This window comes from Symphalangus syndactylus, chromosome 8, assembly GCF_028878055.3.
Source record: "Symphalangus syndactylus isolate Jambi chromosome 8, NHGRI_mSymSyn1-v2.1_pri, whole genome shotgun sequence".
Classification (NCBI taxonomy): domain Eukaryota; kingdom Metazoa; phylum Chordata; class Mammalia; order Primates; family Hylobatidae; genus Symphalangus; species Symphalangus syndactylus.
In genome coordinates this window covers 112,160,703-112,185,286 of record NC_072430.2, presented here as the reverse complement: position 1 = coordinate 112,185,286, position 24,584 = coordinate 112,160,703, and the positions used below count along the sequence as shown (strand labels likewise).

General features: G+C 40.5%; 2 protein-coding genes across 25 annotated transcripts in view; one reads left to right on the top strand and one right to left on the bottom strand.

Moving 5' to 3' along the window:
- Nucleotides 1-24,584, top strand: part of METTL21A (methyltransferase 21A, HSPA lysine) — a 45,494-nt gene that overhangs the window by 9,206 nt on the left and 11,704 nt on the right. For 6 of the 14 annotated variants that reach the window (XM_063645060.1, XM_063645061.1, XM_055290407.2 and 3 more), the window contains one exon: nucleotides 4,520-6,218. The exons of 6 other annotated variants lie outside the window; for them this stretch is intronic. In XM_063645060.1, the coding sequence (XP_063501130.1) occupies nucleotides 4,520-4,917 (398 nt within the window). In that variant the 3' untranslated portion in view covers nucleotides 4,918-6,218. Of the gene's footprint in view, nucleotides 1-4,519; nucleotides 6,219-24,103; nucleotides 24,205-24,584 lie in introns of those variants that run through there. 2 more of the 14 variants (XR_008659636.2, XM_055290411.2) reach the window with 2 other exon arrangements.
- CREB1 (cAMP responsive element binding protein 1) overlaps nucleotides 14,040-24,584 on the bottom strand; it is a 75,235-nt gene continuing 64,690 nt past the window's right edge. For 7 of the 11 annotated variants that reach the window (XM_055290398.2, XM_055290400.2, XM_055290401.2 and 4 more), the window contains one exon: nucleotides 14,040-20,531. In XM_055290398.2, the coding sequence (XP_055146373.1) occupies nucleotides 20,387-20,531 (145 nt within the window). In that variant the 3' untranslated portion in view covers nucleotides 14,040-20,386. The remainder of the gene's footprint in view (nucleotides 20,532-24,584) is intronic. The other 4 variants (XR_010122215.1, XR_010122218.1, XR_010122216.1 and 1 more) reach the window with 1 other exon arrangement.

The window sequence follows — 24,584 nt, the reverse complement described above, 5'->3', positions numbered from 1 at the left end:
CCTCCTTTATTCTGAGTTGGCATCGCCTTCCAAGTAGTCACTGCCCCCACCCAACTCCTTGACTTCCCGTCTACCTCCCCTACCCCTTGGAGTCCCACTGATTCTGTCTTTTAACTATTTCCTGGATCTGTCTCTCTCTGTCCACTCCCACTGCCCGGCTTGAGCGCTCATCATCTGTCACCTGCCTGCATGATCACATCACTCTCCCACCTGGCCTATCTGCCTCTGTTTCGACTTTTTAAACCTATTTTCTCAATAGCTGTCAGAGTGGTCCATCTAAAATGCAAAATTGATGGCATGACCTGTGCTTGAACACTTCTTTGCCTTCCCACTGCCTGCCTGCAGGCTAAATCCCAGGCGTCTTAGTAAGGCTTTGTTATCTCATCCTGCCTGACTCTTCAGCCTCACTTTTTCTCAGCAAGATTGGAGTGCATGAAGTTCCTGGGACACACATCCTGCTCTGGCTTGTCCCATCTGCCTTGGATGCCCTTTCTTCACATCTTTCCCTTGGTTCATGCCTCATCTTTTAAGCGTAAGCTCAGATTTCCCTTCCTTTGAATTTTTCTTTGACCTCTGCTCCTCTTGAAGAATTTCTCCTTTGTGACCTCGTGATTTCCTGCGCACACTCATGTTTCTATTATTTTTCTTCCCACGCTGCATCACAACTGTGTTTATGTGTCTCTCCCGCATGAGACTTTGAGCTGTGGGTAAGGACTTTCTTCCTCATCTTTGTATCTCTAGTACATAGTATGTGCTCGAATGTTTGCATAAATAAGGTGTTATAAAACTAAAACAAAAAGTGATGACACATGTTTATACATTCTTTTCCCATTACTAATTGACAGCATACTGTGTTGTCTCATTGGGTCAGTTTCCACTAGTCTTTTCTGAACTAAATACTGTCTCACCCTCCTTACCCAGCATAAATCTCACGGGCAGTCATTTTATCACCATCTTCATGTACGGTTGACACCGACCGCCTACCTTTCTTTGCTTCAAAACAAGCCAGGTTAACTGCAGCCTTCCGCTGTCCCCAGTCTGTGCCTCTGTGAGTGGGGCTGAAGGAAATGCTGCTGCTGGGTTTCACTGTATTTTTTTTTTTTTTTTTTTTTTTGAGATGGGAGTTTTGCTCTTGTCGCCCAGGCTGGAGTGCAGTGGGGTGATCTTCGCTGCAACCTCTGCCTCCCGGGTTCAGGCGATTCTCCTGCCTCAGCCTCCTGAGTAGCTGGGATTACAGGTGCCTGCCACCATGCCTGGCTAATTTTTTGTATTCTTAGTAGAGACAGGGTTTCATCATGTTGGCCAGGCTGGTCTCGAACTCCTGACCTCAGGTGATCCACCCGCCTTGGCCTCCCAAAGTGCTGAGATTACAGGTGTGAGTCACGGCACCCAGCCGGATATTCTGTTTTTTTTTTTTTTTAAAACGTCTTACTGCCTATCTCTCACTTGAATGTAAGTTGTATGAGGGGAGAGGTAGGTATCTGTTCCATGGCTGATGGTAGTCATTCAGATATGTGTGGAATTACAGGGAGTGGTCAACTGACATTAAGATCCTATTCAGACTTCTGGAATACCTACCAGGTTAGAAGTAGCCTTTGAAATGCTTGGGACAGGCATTAGAGAAGGCCTTTATGTATGAGCTGGTAAAAGGAACACTGAGGTGATATGCAGATGACTCAGTCACTCCAGTATTGCCTGCAGAGTGTTCTGTGTACTGTTAAGAAATTCAGAGATACAGTTCTAACTCAAACCTTGGAAAAGGCTGTCTGCATTTTTTTTTTTTTAAGAGATAGGGTCTCGCTCTGTTGCCCAGGCTAGAGTGCAGTGGCATGACCATGGCTCATTGCTCAGATGACAAAATACCAAAAATAGAGAAAGCCTGTTTCGTGAGGTTAAAATTTTAAAAAAGAATGATAGGGCTGAGTACAGTGGCTCACGCCTATAATCCCAGCACTTTGGGAGGCCAAGACGGGTGGATTGCTTGAGCCCAGGGGTTGGAGGCCAGCCTGGACAACATGGCAAAACCCTCTCTGTATATTCGGAAAAAAAAAAAAAAAAATCATAGAAGAGAGAAATTGGCTATTAAGAAATCCCAGTCCACCTCTCCTTAGGCTGTTATGAAGCAGCCAATCTATATGTGTTTAATACATACATAATCATTGAAAAATTACTGAATTGTATGACAGTAATGTAAGTGAAAATACTTGCTCTTTAAGTGCTAAGTTAAAGTTGTTCTTTCTTTTTTTTTTTTTTTTTTAGACGGAGTCTCACTCTGTCGCCAGGCTGGAGTGCAGTGGTGCGATCTCAGCTCACTGCAACTTCCACTTCCTAGGTTCAAGCAATTTTCCTGCCTCGGCCTCCTGAGTAGCTGGGACTACAGGCACGTGCCACCATGCCCAGCTAATTTTTGTAGTTTTAGTAGAGACGGGGTTTCACCATGTTGGCCAGGATGGTCTTGATCTCTTGACCTCATGATCCACCTGCCTCGGCCTCCCAAAGTGCTGGGATTACAGGCTGGAGCCACCGCGCCTGGCCTAAAGTTGTTGTTTAAGTGCAGCCTTGACCTTCTGGGCTCCAGTGATCTTCCCACCTTAGCCTCTTGAATAATGCCACCACGCCTGGCTAATTTTTTTATTTTTTGTGGAGATGGGATCTCTCTATGTTGTCAGGGCTGGTCTTGAACTCCTGGGCTCAAGTGATGCTCCTGCCTCGGCCTCCCAAAGTGCTCGGATTACAGGTTGAGCTACTCGGCCTGGCTGTCTGCAATTTTTATTTTCAGAAAAGATGAAAACTGTCATTGAAATCTGTCCATTGAGCAACACACTGTCTAGCAACGAATGGTCAAAGTGGTAGGTTCAGGCTTGTAAAATCTAACAAATTGAGCATTTTCATCAGTATCTCATACTAGGACTGTAAATGTCAAATTGAATTACTGCCCTAACTTATGTGTCAAGATAAGAAACACTGAGTATCAGCTGCCACTGAAATAGTGCTTACTGCAACTAGTCTGGAATCCTGTGGGAAGATTACCTGTGAAGATTACAAACTGAAGAAGGATGCAAAAGGAAAGAATTTTAAGAAAGATTGAAACATAATTTTAAATTTCAGAATTTCTGGGGCCAGAAGTAAAGAGTATTACACATATTATATCTTTCCTACAACGTAGATGAGGTGTATCCGACCTGACCTTATGTGCTTGCTCCACCTTAAGTTCTTCTTTTACCCACATTGGTCAAAAAAAAAGGATCTTTTTATCAACAACCCATAAGAAACAGTTTAATTTTCCTACACTGTGTGTAGAAACTTAGCATTAAGAACAAGCGTTTTAACCTACATTAATAAAATTAATTTTTAAGCTTACAATTTTTCAATAATTATATATGTAAAACATGTTAAGTTGGCTGCTTCATAACAGCCTAAGGAGAAGTGGACTGGGATTTCTTAGTAGCCAATTTATTTCTTCCATGATTCTTTTTTAAACGGTAACCTTACAAAACAGCCTTTCCCTGTTTTTGGTATCTTGTCATCTTTGCAATAATAGTCTGCTCCCAAATATATATATATTTTTTTGATACTGGGTGTTGCTCTGTTGCCCAGGCACAATAACAGTTCACTGCAGCCTTGATCTCCCACGCTCACATGATATCCCACCTCCGCCTCCTGAGTACCTAGGACCACAGGTGTGCACTGTGCTTAATTAAAAAAAAAATTATTTGTAGAGATGGAGTCTCCCTGTGTTACCCAGGCTGGTCTTGAATTCCTGGGCTCAAGGGCTTCTCCCGCCTCAGCCTCCCTAAGTGCTGGGATTACAGGCATGAGCCACCATACCTGGCCTGCTCCCAGATTTTTCATTCTTGGATTCCATTTTACCCTGCGGCCAACTGACTTAAAGATAATGACCCAATGAATAAAGTATGGGCCAGCTCTGTTGGCAGAATTCAGAAGCATCAGCCGTGTCACTGGCTAATTCTACCTTTTTTTTTTTTTTTTTTTGAGATGGAGTTTGGCTCTTGTCACCCAGGCTGGAGTGCAGTGGCTAGATCTCAGCTCACTGCAACCTCCGCCTCCCAGGTTTAAGTGATTCCCCTGCCTCAGCCTCCCGAGTAGCTGGGATTACAGGTGCCCGCCACCACGCCTGGCTAATTTTGTATTTTTAGTTGGCCATGTTGGCCAGGCTGGTCTCCAACTACTGACCTCAGGTGATCCTCCCGCTTTGGCCTCCCAAAGTGCTGGGATTAAAGGCATGAGCCACCGCACCCAGCCAATTCTGCAATTTATAGGCACAATTTTAGCAAATAGCAGGTATGTCATAGAGGCAAATCAAGAGTCACTTTTACCAGTAGTTAATGCAAAAGGAGCTGTGAGTCATTTTTCTATTGCAGCTGTCCATGAAAGGCATGACTGATATTCTTCATATCAGATGCAATATTTAAGAGACACTACATTTAACTTGACCCCCTCTCTACCTAACAGAATTGTACTGATGTGCACATCACTTTTTCTTTGTTCCACATTGTAGGTGCTCATGTGACTATCACGGATCGAAAAGTAGCATTAGAATTTCTTAAATCAAACGTTCAAGCCAACTTACCTCCTCATATCCAACCCAAAACTGTTGTTAAGGAGCTGACTTGGGGACAAAATTTGGGGAGTTTTTCTCCTGGAGAATTTGACCTGATACTTGGAGCTGATATCATATATTTAGAAGAAACATTCACAGATCTTCTTCAAACACTGGAACATCTCTGTAGCAATCACTCTGTGATTCTTTTAGCATGCCGAATTCGCTATGAACGGGATAACAACTTCTTAGCAATGCTGGAGAGGCAATTTACTGTGAGAAAGGTTCACTATGATCCTGAAAAAGATGTACATATTTATGAAGCACAGAAGAGAAACCAGAAGGAGGACTTATAATTGCCTATAATTTATAAGAATGTTGTCATTGAGTGTGTCACTTAAGGTCTTAGACTGCAAATCTAACCATATTTAATGAAATGTCTTACTGTACAAAAAGTCTAAACCAAAGGTTCTCAGGGGAGAAAGCACATGTGCAGTTTTAAAACAAAGCAGTGCTTTGTCCCATTGCTGTGATTTTTAGTCAGACTTCACTCAGTCTGAAATCCAATTAACATTAAAGGATTAAGTGTGAGATTTTGATTCATGCTATTTCTGTATCCCATACTCCTCCCTTTTAATAAACAGTTTCCAGTGATGATATGAAGGGCTGCTATAAAGATGTCTTTAAATGAGTAAGCGTTCTTTGGTAAGATTAAATCTTACAAATTATTTTTAAAACCTTCTGATATATACAATGTTTAGCCGAGTTTTCTGATTTTCTGGATGTAAAACAAAAGGTTTAACCTATACATTCCTTGAGCTGTTAGTGCTATTGAAATCTTTTGCCCTGTTTAGGTCCTAAACACTTAGTTGGTTGAGTAGGGTATGAGATTTTTTGGGTCTCATATCATGCTTTTTGCCTTAATTTCAGATATATATATATATATAAAGGAATTAAGTAAAAATAAAATTTCAGTTACTTTTTTAAAAGCACCTGAAATCTGGCTGGGTGCGGTGGCTCATGCCTGTAATCCCACTACTTTGGGAGGCCGAGGCAGGCGGATCACCTGAGGTCGGGAGTCCAAGACCAGCCTGGCCAACATGGTGAAACCCCGTCTCTACTAAAAATACAAAAATTAGCTGGGCATGGTGTCAGGTGCCTGTAATCCCAGCTACTCGACAGGCTGAGGCAGGAGAATCGCTTGAACCTGGGAGTCGGAGGTTGCAGTGAGCTGAGATAGCACCATTGTACTCCAGCCTAGGGGACAAGAACGAGACTCCGTCTCAAAAAAAAAAAAAAAAAAAAGCACCTGAAATCTTGAATAGGTTGTCTGTTTCAAGTCAAGAGCTGAGGTTTTCTCCTTCTGTTTTACCCTTGCTCAAATGTCTTAATGCAGTTATTTCCTGAGTTTTCCCTGCTTCCTTAACAATGCATAGGATGACATTAAAAGTTTTAAATTTCATCCCTGCCTCAGAGGTTAGCTTCCCACATATAAGCTCCTTTTGTATTGTACTTGTAATTGCTCAATGTTAGTATTGCTCTGTAGAGTGTAAGCTCCTTGAGGGCCAAGAATGCTTCTGCCTCTTCCATTGTTGCTTCCCCAGTACCTTCTGTATATTTTATAACCAAATAATGAAAAAGATATATTCCATTTAAAGGGCACTGACTTTGGGTTAAATGATTGTTACATTGTTTTAGGATTATCTATGATACACTTTGATGTCTCACACACACACATGAACTTTTCTTTTTACAATGCAAAAGTTTCCACAATAGCTTAAATTTAGACTGCAAGAATATTATAATCTCAATATGGTATTTGGTACTAGAGATAGATTTCTTTTATAAAATCTTAAAACCAGGACGTTCTCTTCCTTTTGAACATTTATCCCAGAGGTGAAAATATCCAGTATGTTGTTTTCTGCATATATTGAAATAGCAGTTTCACTTTAATACGGATGGATTAAAATTTGTGAGCATTCTGTGATATACCAGTTCAACACAATTCTAATACCCATGAAATGGAAATATCCATAGCTTACTGAATCCATAAAATGTCAGTACCGCACCATGAATATGAAAGATTGTTTAAAACAAAATATAGCCTGGCAGTTATCACCAACACCATAATGACAAGCCAGTCCCACTTAGGTATGTTATTGGAAATGCATATATTAGAATTCAGTTTCTTTTTTTTTTTGAGATGGAGTTTCGTTCTGTTGCCCAGGCTGGAGTGCGGGGGCACGATCTCAGCTCACTACAAGCTCCGCCTCATGTGTTCACGCCATTCTCCTGCCTCAGCCTCCCGAGTAGCTGGGACTACAGGTGCCTGCCACCACGGCCTGGCTAATTTTTTGTATTTTTAATAGAGATGGGGTTTCACCGTCTTAGCCAGGATGGTCTTGATCGCCTGACCTCATGATCCACCTGCCTCGGCCTCCCAAAGTGCTGGGATTACAGGTGTGGGCCACCGCGCCTGGCAGAGTTCAGTTTCTTTAAGATCCATTAACTTTGGAGATGGATGTTAACGTGGATGGGGCAGGGAGGGTTAGAGGTGGGGAGCTTCAATAATATGCCTGGGTGATCTACCAAATGAGGTAAGCTGTTACTGGGTTGTTTTCCATTTTCATAAAACATTAAGAATCAGAAAAATTTGAAGGCAGCTTTTTTCCCTTGCCCTACAAATTAGAAGCACAGGCAAGAAAAAAAAAATCATCAGAAATAGTTGGGTTGTCCAAGTGAAAATCAAGTCATTTTCTTGGCTTTTGGCTTAGAATGTTGTTGCAGGTCAGGTTCCTTGGGGAAATAGACTCAAAGATTGAGATTAGGGTGTGAAAAGTTCATATGGGAATGCTTTTTCCAAGATCAATATTCTGATCTTGGAAAGCAGACAGACTGGGAAAGAGGAAGAAATTGGGCTGGGATGTAGTCGGGAAAGTCCTCAGCTAATTCTTTAGAGTTGAGATGGTCCTGCAGTTAGGCCATATTGAGGCAGGGTGATGGTCCTTTATGACCCTGCGTGGACTAGTGGATACAAGGGTCATAACCTGAGGCTGAAGACAATATTGGAGAGGGAGTCAGTTGGGAGCCATCAGCCACCAACATTCCTGGAAGCTGGGGAAATGAGTGTTTCAGGTGTGGGGGGTGTGTGTGTGTGTGAGAGAGAGCGAGCGAGCACGTGCGTATCTGGGCAGCACATCACAGTGTCCACTACCAATGTCAGTGAAGTTGGGACATATTTTTTACTTACATATTTTATCCCATAAATGTACATTTTAAGTGTGCTTGTTTTGTTCTCAAGTTAAAGATAGAAATCTAATCCAAACCTATTTTACTAAGTCTTGATTCTCACATTGCCCAATTTCTTTAAACAGTTATGCAGTTAAATAATCCAGTGGGTATCACTAATTTTTCCCCCAATTAATACCAAATACTGCTGCCAAGATGCTATGTTAAAATGTATGTATGTATGATGCCAGGTTCTTGGAACCCCACTATAAAGAATGCTGTTTTCCAAGTAGATTATCACTTTAAGGGTAGCTTGCTTTAGTTCATGGTAGATGGCCTGGATACCATCTTCAAATAGTAGTCGATCAAAATGTTTTTATCTGTTAACTGAACACTAGATTGCAAACTCAGGGCAGAATAACATTATTTGGAATGTTTTATCTTAGCAAATACAATTTATGCTCCTAGAAGGCAAGGATGATAGCATATATCCATATATCGTTTTCTTTCTTTTTTTTTTTAATTTTTTTGCACACAAAACAAACATTTTCTAAAAATACATACAAACAACAAGATGCATATCAAACATATTAGGAAGGTTGCACATGGGAAGACGGGGAATAGAAATGGGGGGTGGGAATTAAAGAAAATAAATGAGAGAGGGACTTTGTATGGATCAATGATAATAACTCAATCCTCTATTTGACAAAGGAGAAGGAAGAGGAAGAAAAAGAAAGTGGGATAAAGGATCAGAAAGGGAGGAAAATAGAAAAAATTGGAGTATGACTCCAGGGTAGACCTGTTTTGTTGTCGCTGGGTTGGTTGGTTGGTTTGTCTGTTGTATTTTTCATATGTTTTTTGCCAGGTTAGCCAGGCTGGTCTCGAACTCCTAGCCCCAAGTGATCAACACGCCTCGGCCTACCAGAGTGCTGGGACTACAGGCGTGAGCCACCACGTCCAGCCCCCACATTGCTTCTGGCCTCTGTGGTAGACCTCCCAGACGGAGCGGCCAGGCAGAGGCACTCCCCACATCCCAGACGAGGCAGCTGGGCAGAGGCGCTCCTCACTTCCTAGACAGGGTGGTGGCCAGGCAGAGGAGCTCCTCACTTCCCAGAAGGGGCGGCCGGGCAGAGGCGCTCCTCACTTCCCAGACAGGGGGACGGGGCAGAGGCGCTCCTCACATCCCAGACAATGGGCGGCCAGGCAGAGGCGCTCACTTCCCAGACAGGGTGGCCGGGCAGAGGCGCTCCTCACTTCCCAGACGGGGCGGCCGGGCAGAGGCGCTCCTCACTTCTTCCCAGACAGGGCGGCCGGGCAGAGGCGCTCCTCACTTCTTCCCAGACGGGGCGGCCGGGCAGAGGCGCTCCTCACTTCTTCCCAGACGGGGCGGCCGGGCAGAGGCGCTCCTCACTTCCCAGACGGGGCGGCCGGGCAGAGGCGCTCCTCACTTCTTCCCAGACGGGGCGGCCGGGCAGAGGCGCTCCTCACTTCCCAGACGGGGCGGCCGGGCAGAGGCGCTCCTCACTTCCCAGACGATGGGTGGCCGGGCAGAGGCGCTCCTCACTTCCCAGACGGGGTAGCCGGGCAGAGGCGCTCCTCACATCCCAGACGGGGCGGCCGGGCAGAGGCGCTCCTCATATCCCAGACGGGGCGGCCGGGCAGAGGCGCTCCTCACATCCCAGATGATGGGCAGCTGGGCAGAGACGCTCCTCACTTCCCAGACGGGGCGGCCGGGCAGAGGCGCTCCTCACATCCCAGACGGGGCGGCCGGGCAGAGGCGATCCTCACATCCTAGACGATGGGCGGCCGGGCAGAGACGCTCCGCACCTCCCAGACGGGGCCGTGGCCGGGCAGAGGCTGCAATCCCAGCACCCTGGGAGGCCAAGGCAGGCGGCTGGGAGGCAGAGGCTGCAGCGAGCCAAGACCACGCCACTGCACTCCAGCTCGGGCAACACCGAGCACTGAGTGAGCGACACTCCGTCTGCAGTCCCAGCACCTCGGGAGGCCGAGGCGGGCAGAGCACTCGAGGTCAGGAGCTGGAGACCAGCCTGGCCAACATGGCGAAACCGCGCCTCCAGCCAAAGGAGTAAAAGCAGGCAGCGGTGGTGGCGCGCGCCGGCAATCCCAGGCAGCCCGCAGGCCGGGGCAAGAGAATCATGGGAGCCGGAGGTGGGGAGTGTGCAGCGAGTCGACTAGATTCCAGCCTGGGCCACAGAGGGAAGAAAAAGAAAGAAAGAAGAAAGGAAGGAAGGAGGGAGGGAGGGAGGGAAGGAAGGAAGGAAGGAAGCTCTTTTTTTTTGAGATGGAATTTCGCTTGTTACCCAGGCTGGAGTGGAGTGCAGTGGCGTGATCTTGGCAAACTGCAGCCTCTGCCTCCTGGGTTCAGGCGATTCTTCTGTCTCAGCCTCCTTAGTAGCTGGGATTACAGGCACCTGCCACCATGCCCAGCTAATTTTTTGTATTTTAGGTAGAGATGGGGTTTTAATTATATTGGCCAGGCTGGTCTTGAACTCTTGACCTCGTGATCCACCTGCCTCGGCCTCCCAAAGTGCAGGGATTACAGGTGTGAGCCACCAAGCCTGACCTTATATTCTGTATTTCCAGTGGTAACATGGTGCCCTGTTCATAAAGGGAGTTCACACTGACTCATGAAAAATACACATTCCTTTACAGATGAGTTACCATATGCCTAATTTATGTGCTTTATTTCTCCTTGCCTAAGGTATGGGAGAAATAAATTCTAAGGGATATTAAAGTATCAAGGCATATGCTGAATAACAAAATTACCATAATGTAAAAAGATTCACCTCCAATAAAAATACCATTTAATTGCTGTTTATGGGAAGCATTTACTGCCAATTCTTTAAAAATGAACAAAAATAAAATTTTAAAGTACTTTAAAAAATCACTATATAATGTACCCCAGTACTGTTAAGTGGCCCTAGATATAGGACTTCACTTAATAGTTGGTAAAACAGACTTGTAATTTGTGTTAGTGTTAGACGAAGTCACAACCTCACTGCTCCCCAGAACCTCTACCTAGAGAGAAGTAGCTTTCTCAAGGTCTTTAACATGAATGTGGTAAGTACAGTGAGTATAGAGAACCCTGCTCTGGGAAGCTGGAGACTTGTACTGTCTTAGCACTGACATAAACAGCATGACACCGGACAGTCCTTAGCTCTGTTTTACCTTAAATCTTGAAGTTTTTTTTTGAGACGGGAGCCTTGCTCTCTCGCCCAGGCTAGAGTGCAATGGCGCAATCTCGGCTCACTTCAACCTCCGCCTCCTGGGTTCAAGCGATTCTCCTGCCTCAGCCTCCCGAGTAGCTGGGATTACAGGCGCCCGCCACCATGCCTGGCTAATTTTTGTATTTTTTAGTAGAGACGAGGTTTCACCATGTTGGTCAGGCTGGTCTCGAACTCCTGACTTCAGGTGATCTGCCTGCCTCTGCCTCAGCCTCCCAAAGTGCTGGGATTACAGGCGTGAGCCACCCGCACCCTAGCCCAACTTGAAGATTTAATTGTTAGCTCTTCCTGCTCTAAAATCACGTTACACCTTTCCTTCTACAACCAGAGGGGTTAAAAATTTAGTAACACTAGAAAAGATGGCATATTGAAAACTTGTTTCTTTGCTGAGAACAGTTTCTGAGGATGAGATTAGAAAGAAAACAGTATTAACAGAGATGAGAAAAGGAAAGCCTTATGAAAGTCTGTGCCACTTCTAATTTTAATTCTAGAAAATGCCTAGACTGTAAAGTTTGACATAAAAATAGTAATCAACATAAGTTAATAAAAATTGCTTAGCAGATACCTAATAATCATTAGGAAACAATATCCAAATATGAAGAAAACCATAATTCAGAAATAACTTTTACTTCTCAGTATCCTGGAGATACAACTTGTGTAGACCTAGTTACCAACCTGTGTATATCTGTAACAGTAAAAAATTTCAAACCGCCAAATGTCCCCAAAAGAGGGTACTGGTTAAACTGTATCTGTACAATGGCAGCAGTTTATAAACCACTGTTTGTAGCTACCTTTTGTGTAAAAAAGGGAGAGGGAGGAGGAGAGAACATACATTATATTTGTGTATATATGCACAGACTGTCACAAAAAACGTAACACAGAAAACTACTTCTTACAGTTTGCCCTTTTGCATGTTTCTTTTTTGAGAAGTGTACATACTACATAAAGTTAGTTTGAAAACAATGAGGATATTATAAAGCAAAAACTAATAGGCGAAAATATTATAAGGCCTAGTACCCAGAATATATAAGGAACTCAGAACCCAACAACAGAACTTCAATGAACAAAGGACTTGAACAGACATTTCTTCAAAGAAGATACGCAGGTGGCCAAACACAACAAAAGATGCTCCACATCATCAGTAATCAGGGAATTGCAAATCAAAACCACAATGAGAGACCACACCCATGAGGATGGCTGTAATTTTTAAAATGTCAAAATAAGTGTTGGTGAAGGTGTGGAGAAATTGGAACCCTCATACATCAATGGTGGAAGGTAAAACGGTACAGCTGCTGAGGGGAACTTTGACAGTTCCTCAAAAAGTTAAATGTGCGATTTCAGTACGACCCAGCAACTCCACTCCGAGGCATATACCCCAAATAATTGAAAACAGGGACTCAAATACTTGTACAGGAACATTCATAACAGCACTATGAACATTAGCCAAACAGTAGAAACAACTCAACTGGATGAATTGATAAACTTGTGATATACATCTACAATGGCATACTTACCATAAAAGGTATACTTAGCTATAAAAAGGAATGAAGTACTGATAACATGTTACAATGGATCAACCTCAACAACACGTTAAAGAAGCTAGACCAAAAAAGTAATACACATAGCGTATGAGTCTCACATGAAATACCCGGATGTAAATCCATAGAAACAGGAAGCAGATTGGTGGTTGCCAGGGACAAGGGGGGGAGGAGAAAATGGAGAGTAACGGGACTTTATTTTGGAGTGATGAGAATGTTTTGGAATAGATAGAAGTGGTTGTACACCATTGTGGATGTACTACCACTTAATTGTTCACTTAAAAAGTTAATTTTGTTACGTGAATTGCATCTTAATTAAAAACAAGGATAGCATTCGAACTCCTGGGCATTATCCTTCCTTTCCATTTGATGTCAGGCCCGTGTTAGAATTCTCATCCGGTTTGGTCACTGCGCTTAAGATGTGGAGAAATTAGGACACACAGTTAAGAGGAAGGATAACACTGATTAAGGTAGTGCTTTTCTAGGTTTCCCCTAAACAATTTAACAGATGCATAGTGGCACCACTTACGAGATGGAAAAACCAGCGGAAGATTTGGGGAAGAGTTTTGTCTTGGGCCTGTGTTTTGCAACCTGAGTGTAAAAGACATACGTTAAGTGTTCAGTGGCGAAGCACTAAAACTAGAAATGGATCAGAATTTTATCTTTGGATGTGACTTCTCAAGGATGGTCTTGTCACTTTAGTGCCTGGTCAAATGACAAGATGGGCAATCTTTTCCTGAAGGTCCAAGCACCTGAACATGGCAGGGTGACCTCAGATTCCGATTTGCTCAGAACAGTCCTGGTTCATGCCTATTGTCCCTCATGTAATTAATATCACTCTCAAAAATGTCTTTTTGTGCAATAAATTATGTAATCGTTGTTGCAGAAAATAAATGAAATTCATTAAGCCTTCCAATACAATGGCAGGTATAGCAGGCTTGAACACATCTTGGCAGTGAAGAAACATACAAATAATGCAGCTCCTTATTTTCAGATGTCTCGTCTCAGAACTTATTTCGGAAGTTTATAGGAGATTTTTTTTATTCTTACATCTTAAGCAAAGATTAACCATACCCCCTACCCTTTCCTTCCGATTCATATGATCACGGTTTTAGAACTGCAAAGGGACCTGAGAAGGTATATATTCTTATTGTCCTTTCAGTGAACACGTGTGTTTTATGTCATCAGAGACAGCTGGTCGTATGTCTCCATGAGTCATCTCCACAGTAACATCTCCAAATCCATAAGTAGGCACTGTTCAATCTTATTGAAAAACAGGTTTTGTCCTGACAATGAGGGATCCAGTAACTGAAGATATGTTGTTGTCTGAATTAGTTTTGTTGCATTCCAACACAAGCTTGTAATATATTGTAACTTTAAGTCCAATAAAATATGGCTTCACGCTACTAGCAAAAAAAAACCCCAACAAAATATAAAGAGATCCCATCCCCAAAAAAGAGACTTACAGAGTTTTTAAAAGCATGTTTATGTGACTGCACATAAATGTTTGTGTAAAAGAGCATTATGACAGTTGATACCACAAAGATTACAGTAAGAAAAAGCACTTTATGACAATATTTCACAGATTCACAAGGATCACTTTAATATACAAAGCAACTGCTACCATTCTGAACACAAAGCAGCTATTATGTACATAGTGTTAATAAAATGCATTGTAACTCAGTACATTTTTTTCTTTACACATAAAGCACAAAAAATTTAGGTAAAAAAATTAAAACAGGGATGTTTCTAGAATGTAGGGAATTTTATTAGAAATGTATTTCCCTCATATTTATTTAGTATTCAACTCCAATAGAAACATCAGAGTTAAAAATCAATACCCTGTTTTGTGCTGACAGTTGTGGGGGAAGTCTTCTTTACCCCAAACCTCAAAAACCAAAAAGCCAAACACCTTTCTAGGAACTTCCCTGATTATTTTGCTTCTAAAAATTTTCAAGTGATACATCTGGGTTAGAAATAATTCCTTTTGCAGGGAGTGGGGGAGTTACAACTGACATGTGGACAAATCAGTCAAGGACAACTGTACATGGAAAACTGCTAACTAGCACTCTTCTTTGCCACCCCTAATAAATCTATACTCAAAAAAAATGTTGACAATTATTTCCCACTTTTAATATAAATAATTTTATTACATACACAAATTGGAGTGGCACTTGGATAAAAATACATCTATAAAGCATTTACCAATTCAATTTTAAAAACATAAGAAAATAAAACCTCCCAAACACAATGACAGATCATTTCACTTGGCCAACAAACATAAAATCATTATTTGCAGAGATTTTCTTCCTTCTCTACCAATTTTTAAACTATCTCAGATTTACTCTCACTTCTCTGAGATGCTCCTCAGACAAAAGCTTGGAAATGCCATACTTCTATAGGCAAGTAATGTTAGGTTAAATGTGAATTTCCTACTCTTTGATCCTTTTCAAAGACATTTCCAAAAGATTGTTCATTTTCCTTTTACTTGCTGGTGAGAATAATTAAAAATGTATCATGTCATACCCAGCTGGGACCTGCACCCACCGTACCAGAATGCATACAGGTCAGTATTTTCTTTCTGTGCTAAAACTGCCTGTTTATAATATCAACTTGCATCACCGGCTTTGTTCTATTTATATATTTTTTAAATTTTTCTTTTTTTAAAAAATAAATTTCAAGCTAAAACACCTGAAATATAATCCCTCCATTCAAACGTTATCTGGTCCCTCTTAAAGTCGGTCTGCCCCCTGAGGACACATACAAAGGCTTAAGCTACATTCACTAATCAATAAGAACTTATCATAAGCAGATGAGACAGATGGAACTTCAGCACCCTGTTTATTTGAAAATTTTCCACACTGACTCAGCTTCATGATATGTTCAGCCCCTCAAAGATTAATGCCTCTCCTAGCCATTGATTCTAGAATGTCAAGGAAACCAGTTCCTAGTACATACAGTGACTGTGTAGCCAACTTAATAGTCAACATTATTACATTAAGAATATTCAAGATGTATGTAAGCCACCCAACAAAAAGTTCTAGTTGTGCTTTGTACAACTGAGTGAACTATTTATCTCACAACTCTTCACCTGCAGGCTTACTATGCACACTTTACTTTCTCCTTCCTCATCTGAAATCAGTCAAATTTAGGCAGCATTTCTTTGATGTTAACAAAGCCATTAAAAATGAACATATTTCAGTATAATGATTATTACATGTGGTCTCTGTGAAGACAATTGCTTTAAAAAGTCTTGTACTATTCTAGACAAATTAATGGATATTTTGGCATACTATGTACAGTATTAATGTGATGAGGATAAAGTCTCATTAAAAATTGAAAATAAATATTATACACTTGGGTTATTTTCCCTTCAATCTTTATCCAAGATGAAAAATAAGACAAGGTTTGAGCCCGTCTTTTAATTAACTGGGCTAGTCATATCTAATTTCCTTATGTTTTCTTTTTACAGCTGTTTTTAAGGCTAGCTTTTAGGTGCTAAAATATTTTAATCAATGAAAAATTTCCATTTAAAAAGTCACATGATTTGAAGAGAGGAGAAAGACTAAAAAGTTGAGAATTACTTGATGAGGGAATTTAAGTTGCTAATACCCAAACTGGGTCATTTTAAAAAGTGCAAGTTACACCAAACATTTACAAAGGACAGATGTAAATATAATCCAAATAAATATACAACTTTTCTATTAGGTCCATGAGGGAAAAAATATACCAACAGCTTTCAGGGCTACAAAGGCAACAAAAATAAAGCCTCTTGAAAACAACTGAAAAGGTATGTAACACTATTTCTAAAACCCACTTTAATTCAAGATCTTAACTTTAAGATATATTAGCCCTATTTAATCCTACAAAATGAAGCAGCCGTGATCTTCAAAATAAACAGAGACCAATTTATGGTAATAGCTGACTGTGGCTGATGATAAAATTAAAAATTTGTTAAATATGAAAAGAAATCTAGATTGAAGTCACTTCAAGTAAGCAAAGCATCCTGGTTTAAACAAACGTATTTCTTCCTAAGCCTTTGTATGATTCCACATGTCACCCCAAAAGGTAAAAAAGATAGTAGGGATTTGTCCTGAGAGACAGAGATAAACTTCAGCCAGATGACATCTGATGGGATAGGCTGCCTGACTGGTATTGTGCTTTCAGAGACTAGCTAGCACTGCTGCTGACTTACCGTCAAAACACATTTTCTGACAAAATCCCTGCTCAAATGAAATGCCAAAATTCCTCCCCCAGGATGATTTTTGAAAAAATCAGTGGTTCCTTTAAAAAGCTATCTTCAGAATGTTCTTACCACTGTTATAGCTGCCACAGACAAAGCATAAAAACCAAATACTTTTGGGGGAGAGGCTTTCAAGTGACTACTAACATATTTAAAAGTATCAAGCCAAAGAAAACTAATAAAAAATAAAATACTTGGAAGAAAGAAGATAAAATCAATCATGAGTGCTGGAGTAATGCAGTCATAGAAACTACCAGAAGGGATGCAACAGAACACACTAAAATGTAAAATTTCATCTGACCTCAATATACTATAATACTCAGCATTCCTGACTTAAGAGCTCTCAGAGCTTTAGATTATATACTGTATGTATATATATATATATGTACACATATATTATACAAATGCCCCCCCCCCCAAGAATATCTAAATGAAGAGAGCACCTATGACAATATTATGGTTGCCAATATGGTACTTGAGTTTGAAAAAGAATGAACTTAAAATTGTATCTGATAGCAATTATTTAATAATGAACACATTGGATCTAGCCCTTTCTAAGCCACTTTTCAGTTAAACACTATCAAAGCTTGAAAACTCATAAGAGTATATATATCAAAAATAAACCCCTCCCCACTTCATTTTTATTAGAGTTAATCTGTCCTATAGATAAAAGTGCCACATGGCCCTATATTTGCAAAGTGAGCAATACCAAACTTGCTATTTTCTAGGCAAATCAGTAGCATATGTACAAATTCCTATGATGACATTTTTATTCCCTTTTGGCCAATATAAAGAGAAAAACATTTATTACTGGTAATGTGGCCACATATGTTCTTGGCTACAAGGTTTTTAAAAATTATGTCATTTTCTTAATAAAGATTCTCAAAGTTTCATGCTTACAAACAAACCTCCCCACCATTCTTGCATTAAAAAAAGAAAACTGCACAAAAGATGCTTGATTTTATCTTTATAAACTGAAATCTTCAAGTTTCACCAAGGGTCTAAGACAGATTTAGCAACAGGATACATTTCTCACCTCACCATTAAGTAACTGACTTCAAAACCAGTGCAATCATCCTCAAGGTATGAAGGATAAGGTCTTTATAACTTATAAATTCATCCAGCTCACATGAATGTGATTGCCTTGATTTATCAGGGACTAAGAGGACCACCAACTTCCCAGTAAGTAGAAAGCCTGAACTTTTGAAAAAAAGCTTTAGAGAATACAAACTGCTAAACATTAGGTAATTTTTCATTTATAACACGACACTCAAAATGTTCAATTCGACATTTTGACTCAATAAATAATTCCAACTTGTGAACATATTTGTGACTTTGCTTGATTTCTGTTAAACCAGTTTTTAAAAATGACATTATCTATGCTGTTACACAATTTTTATGCTATAACTTTCCCCATTAGCTCAGCAGGACAAACATCAAACTTTATAGTTGTTTGAAAGCCTTCTTGAGAATCTGGTGAACTGTCCAAACATAAAGACTACATCACTCAATTCTTAGAATGATGCTCCTTCATAAACTCTGTTCATCCTTGAAAAAAGACAATGGTTTGTTACAAACGAAAATATACCATTTATAAATGTTAATTAAAATCTTACTTTTTAAAATGGATCCAGCAATTAACACTTAAATCTTCATATTCTGTTGTTAAACAAGCTTGACTTTCTTAAATAACTCTTGACTAAATATAAAACATTAGTTTTCTAAGTGTCTCAACACTTTTTTAAAAGGAATTTCCTTCCCAAATGAGACATTTTTAATTTTTATTTTTTGAGACGGAGTCTCACTCTTGTCGCCCAGGCTGGAGTGCAATGGTGCTATCTCGGCTCACTGCAACCTCTGCCTCCTGGGTTCAAGCAATTCTGCTGCCTCAACCTCCCGAGTAGCTGGGATTACAGGCGCCCGCCACCACGCCCGGCTAATTTTTGTGTTTTTAGTAGAGATGGGGTTTCACCATGTTGGCCAGGCTGGTCTTGAACTCTTGACCTCAGGTGATCCACCCACCTTGGCCTCCCAAAGTGCTGGGATTACAGGCATGAGCCACTGCGCCCGGCCCCAAATGAGAAATTATAATCTAACATTATGGCAGTTTTCAATTTTTAAAATCCACCTTAGTCTTTTTTTTTTTTTTTAAGAGTAACTTAGATTTATCGAGCTTAGTGAATAAAATGAGTAATAATTAAAAGTGGTATTGAAAACAATGTATGATATATACAAATATAGGCTGTTTTAATCAGGAATTAAAATTATAAAATGACAAAGGCTATACAGCATATTGGAAAGCTAAAGCAGAATAACTACTCTTTATGAGAACAAAAAAATGTTTTGTAAGAATGACAATCCAAATATTGCAGTACAGCAGTCATTCAAATATGTCTGAAAATAACTTTCCTTGTGCACATCTAACACCGTACTTTTTATATCCTTACAACTTCTTTCATTTAAAAAATTCACTAGAGATTCTCTGTTAAATTGTTAATATGGAAAAGATTTAAAATCAGTATTTTTCTACATGTAACATTTCATAAACAAATATATATCACTTTGCTTTATTTGACATCTTGAAGGCTTTCTTGGTGGTAGTATAATGTAAGTGCAATGGGCAACAGTAAATTGGAAATATCTTTTTACGTAAATGAGTGACAATATAAATATTTTTGAAGGTGAGGACAATAACATTTATTTAAAAATCTTGTTATATAACTCAAGGGACTGGTTTACTGATCAGCATTTTACTAAGAATTTAGTACTAACTAAAATATGCTTTGTACTTTTATTTACTTTGCTTTAATTTAAAATTCAAATACCATGCTTTTTTGTTCAGTTGGTTACTTCTTTTAATGTATTCAAAAATGCTGAACACATACAGAACTGAATTAAGAAGCAACAACTGCCCTATGGAAGAGCTGTATTAGTACAGAATGCTTTTAAGAACCAAGGACAAATGTTCAGTATTGAAGAAGAGAACATACATAGAAAGCACTCCAAATTCATTTCTAATTCCTTCAATACCATACTAAAGTTCTTTTTTAGAGGGTATGTCTCTTAACAATTTTACATAATTCACAATGAGAATGTGAAAACATGTCAATTTGGCAATCAACACTTCTTCATTGCACCTTACTTACTTTATGCATGCGGCCCACACATTACTTCAGCTCAACAGGCTGGGGTAATTCTGTCCCTAAGGCAATCAAGGAGCTCAGCACAAACCTTGAAATCATTTTTAAAAAGATTTTCTTTTCCTGATTTCTCCCATCAATTTACAAGTAAACAAATTATTACTTCTTGAGGAGGGTGGGGGTTGAAAAGCAGAAGTCTCTTCATGATTCCTGGTGTTGAAAATTTCTTGAGGGGAGAAGTGGAGGCAGGTGTTGGAACATTCACAGTTTAATGCAAAAGCACAAATGAATGAAATTCTGTAGTTGCTTTCAGGCAGTTTTGCGCATAGAAAAAAAGAAATGTTTAGAAAATAAAATGTTTATTTTGTCTTTCAGGTTGTGGCCAAGCCAGTCCATTTTCCACCTTAATAGGTGAAAATTTAAATCCCAAATTAATCTGATTTGTGGCAGTAAAGGTCCTTAAGTGCTTTTAGCTCCTCAATCAATGTCTTGTTTTGATTTTCAAGCACTGCCACTCTGTTTTCTAAACATTTCACATATTCTTTCTTCTTTCTACGACACTCTCGAGCTGCTTCCCTACAAGCAAAAGAGGACGGGAAAAATTATGCAAATGATTTCCACATATTTATTTTGGATTACCTTTTTTTCCTTTTTTAAAGAAATAGCTCACAGCAACCAACATTTTAGTATATATTAAGCATTGGAAAAGATACACAGAATGACTTGGAAATTACCTTATATTAAAATTTTAATCCGGCCAGGCGTGGCGGCTCACGCCTGTAATCCCAGCACTTTCAGGGGCCAAGGCAGGGGGATCACCTGAGGTCAGGAGTTCAAGATCAGCCTGGCCAACATGGCAAAACCCCTCTCTACTACAAACACAAAAATTAGCGGGGTGTGGCGGCACATGCCTGTAGTCCCAGCTACTTGGAAGGCTGAGCCATGGGCATCGCTTGAACCTGGGAGGCAGAGGCTGCAGTAAGCTGAGATTGCGCCACTGCACTCCAGCCTGAGTGACAAGAGTGAGACTCCATCTCAAAAAAACAAACAAACGAAAAAACAACTCCATAAACAAGACCTAAATGACTACTTAAAAATTACATCTCTTACTATTAATTAAAATATTCTGCATAATTCCTGCAAAACTTGAAATTCTATCCATATCAATAACTAAGAAAAAATTAAAGCTAAATGTCAATGTGTAACAATCCTTTAAATAGAAAATCTTACAAACTAATCATTTCAGGGCATTTAAAAAAATCAGTCTCTTCAACAAATGGTGCTGGGAAACCTGGATATCCACATGCAAAAGAATGAGGTTGGGCCTCACCTTATGTCATACACAAATATTAACTCAAAACAGATCAAAGACCTAACCGTAAGACCTAAAACTATAAAACTTCTAGAAGAAAACACTCTCTGACATTGGATTTGGCAGTGATGTCTTAAATACAACACCAAAAGCAGAGGTAACAAAAGCAAAAATAGACAAATAGGACTATATCAAACTAAAAAACTTCTGCACATCAAAAGACACAATAAATAGTGAAAAGGCAACCTACAGAATGAGAAGAAATATCTGCAAATCATGTATCTGCTGAGGGGTTAATATCTAGAATAGGCAAGGTATATGGCTCACGCCTATAATCCCAGCACTTTGGGAGGCTGAAGTGGGAGAATCTCTTGAACCCATGTGTTCAAGAACAGCCTGGGCAATATATTAAGACCCTGTCTCTAAAAAAATTTTTTTTTAAATGTAGCCAAGTGTGGTGGCACATGCCTGTAGTCCCAGCTGCTCAGGAAACTGAGGTGGGAGGACTGCTTAAGCCCAGGAGGTCTTAGGTTGCAGTGAGCCATGATCCTGCCACCTGCATTCCAACCTGGCTGACAAACCAAGACCCTGTCTCAATTAAAAATTAGTTAGGTGGTGTGTGCCTGTAGTCTCAGCTACTCAGGAAGCTGAGGTTGGAGGCCGGGAGGTCGAGGCTGCAGTGAGCCATGATCATGCCACTATACCACAGCTTGGGAGACAGTAAGATGCTGTCTCAAAAGAAAGGGAAAAAAAAAAATCTAGAATATATAAAGAACTTTTGAACTCAACAGCAAAATAACCCAATTTAAAATATGGGCATAGGGACTTGAACAGAGATTTCTCCAGAGATATATAAATGGCCTATAAAAAGATGCTCAATATAGGCCGGGCGTGGTGGCTCATGCCTGTAATCCCAGTACTTTGGGAGGCCGAGGTGGGTGGACACGAGGTCAGGAGTTCGAGACCAGCCTGGCCAACATGGTGAAACCCCATCTCTACTAAAAATACAAAAATTAGCCAGGTATGGTGGCGGGTGCCTGTAGTCCCAGCTACTCAGGAGGCTGAGGCAGGAGAATCGCTTAAACCCGGGAGGCAGAGGTTGCAGTAAGCCGAGATTGCACCACGGCACCCTAGCCTGGGCAACAGAGCGAGACTCCATCTCAGAAAAAAGATGCTCAACATCACTAATCATTAGGGAAATGCAAATCAAAACCACTAGATCTCACCTCACAACCATTAGGATGGCTACTATCAAAAACCACCACCAGCAGAAAATACCAGTTGTTGATGAGGATGTGAGGAAACTGGAACTCTTGTGTACTGTTGGTAGGAATTTGTAAAATGGTGCAGCTGCTATGGAAAATGGAATGGAAGTTCCTCAAAAAATTAAGAACAAAATTTACCATATGATTCGGCAATCCCACTTTTTGCTACAGATCCAAAAGAACTGAAAACAGGGTATCAAAGAGATATCTGAACCCTCATGTTCATTGCAGCATTATTCACAATAGCCAAGATGTGGAAGCAGCCCAAATGTCCATCAGCAGATGAGTGGTAAGCAAAATGTGGTATATATACAATGTAATATTAATATTATTCAGCCTTAGGAAGGCCCTCTGCATGCTAAAAAGTAGATGAACCTTGAGGGCATTATGCTGATACAAGCTAGTCTCAAAAAGACAAATATTGTGTAATTTCTCTTATGAGGCATCTAAAGTCAATCAAATTCATAGAAACAGGACTTAGATTAGTGGCTGGCAGGGGCTGGGCGAACGAGGAAATGGGGAGTTGTTGTTTGCCTGGTATATAGAGTGTCAGTTTTGCAAGATGAACAAGTTCTGGAAATCTACTGCACCACAATGTGAATGTACTTAACATGACTGAACTGTATACTTAAAACTGATTAAGATGGTAAATTTTGTTATTTTTTTACCATGATTAAAAATAAAATTATTTAAAAAAATCTAACACAGATTAAAAATAATTAAAAATTATTCTTTAGCAAGCTGCTCAATATAAACCAGTAAATTCTTTTTTTAGCTCTGTGTGGTCAAGGAACACAATCTTATTACTTAACCTTAATTTCCTGACTGTAAAAAAGACATGGTAATATTTTCTACCTCAAAAGGTTTGTGAGGGCTGGTACGGTGGCTCACTCCTGTAATCTCAGCTCCCAGCGCTTGGGAGGCTGAGGCAGGCAGATCACTTGAGGCCAGGAGTTTGAGACTAGCCTGGCCAACATGGCGAAACCCTGTCTCTACTAAAAATACAAAAATTAGCTGGGGATGGTGGCAGGTGCCTGTAATCCCAGCTACTTGGGAGGCTGAGGTAGGAAAATCGCCTGAATCCAGGAGACAGGTTGCAGTGAGCCAAGATAGCGCCACTGCACTCCAGCCTGGGTGACAGGCATTTCCGTCTCAAAAAACAAACAAAACAAAAAAAACGGTTTGTGAGGATCCAATGAGTTAATATATGTAAAGCACACAATATAGCGCCTAGCATGTTGAAGATGTGTTAGCTATTACTATTTTTAGGTAACTCCAAATGGCAGTATACTGTAATTCCATTGATGTCTTCATCCTCATGTAACTATCAATTCAGAAAAAAAAGTAGCATTTGCTTCTATTTTTCACTTTTGAGATGGGGTCTTGCTCTGCTGCCCAGGATGGAGTGCAGTGGCACAATGAGGGCTCACTGCAGCCTTGACCTCCCAGGCTCAAATGATCTTCCTGCCTCAACCTCCCAAGTAGCTGGGACCATAGGCATGCACCACCATGCCCAGCTAGTTTATTTTTTTTTTTTGTAGAGACAGTGTCTTGCTATGTTTTCCAAACAGGTCTTGAATCCCTGGGCTCAAGTTATCCTCCTGCCTCAGCTTCCCAAAGTGCTGGGATTACAGGCATGAGCCACCGCACCTGGCCTTGATAGAAATTTTAAGTAAGTATGACTAATATGCCAAAGTATGACTAATATGCTAAAGGCTCTAATAGGAATGGTGGATAACATGTAAGATCAGATGGGTTATTTCAGCAGTGGCATGGAAATTATGAAAAGGAATCAAATGGAAACGGAGATGAAGAATGTGTTTGATGGTCTCATAAGTAACACTGACACAGCTGAGGAAAGAATCAGTGACCCTGAAGACAGAACAACAAAAAGCTGTGTGACAGTCTCCAACATCCTAACATATTTATAACTGTAATCTCAGAAGAAGAGGGAGGACAGGACGGAAAAATATTTGAAGAAAGTGTATCTGAGAATTTTCTTCTTTTTATTTTTTTGAGATGGAGTCTTGCTCTGTCGCCAGGCTGGAGTAC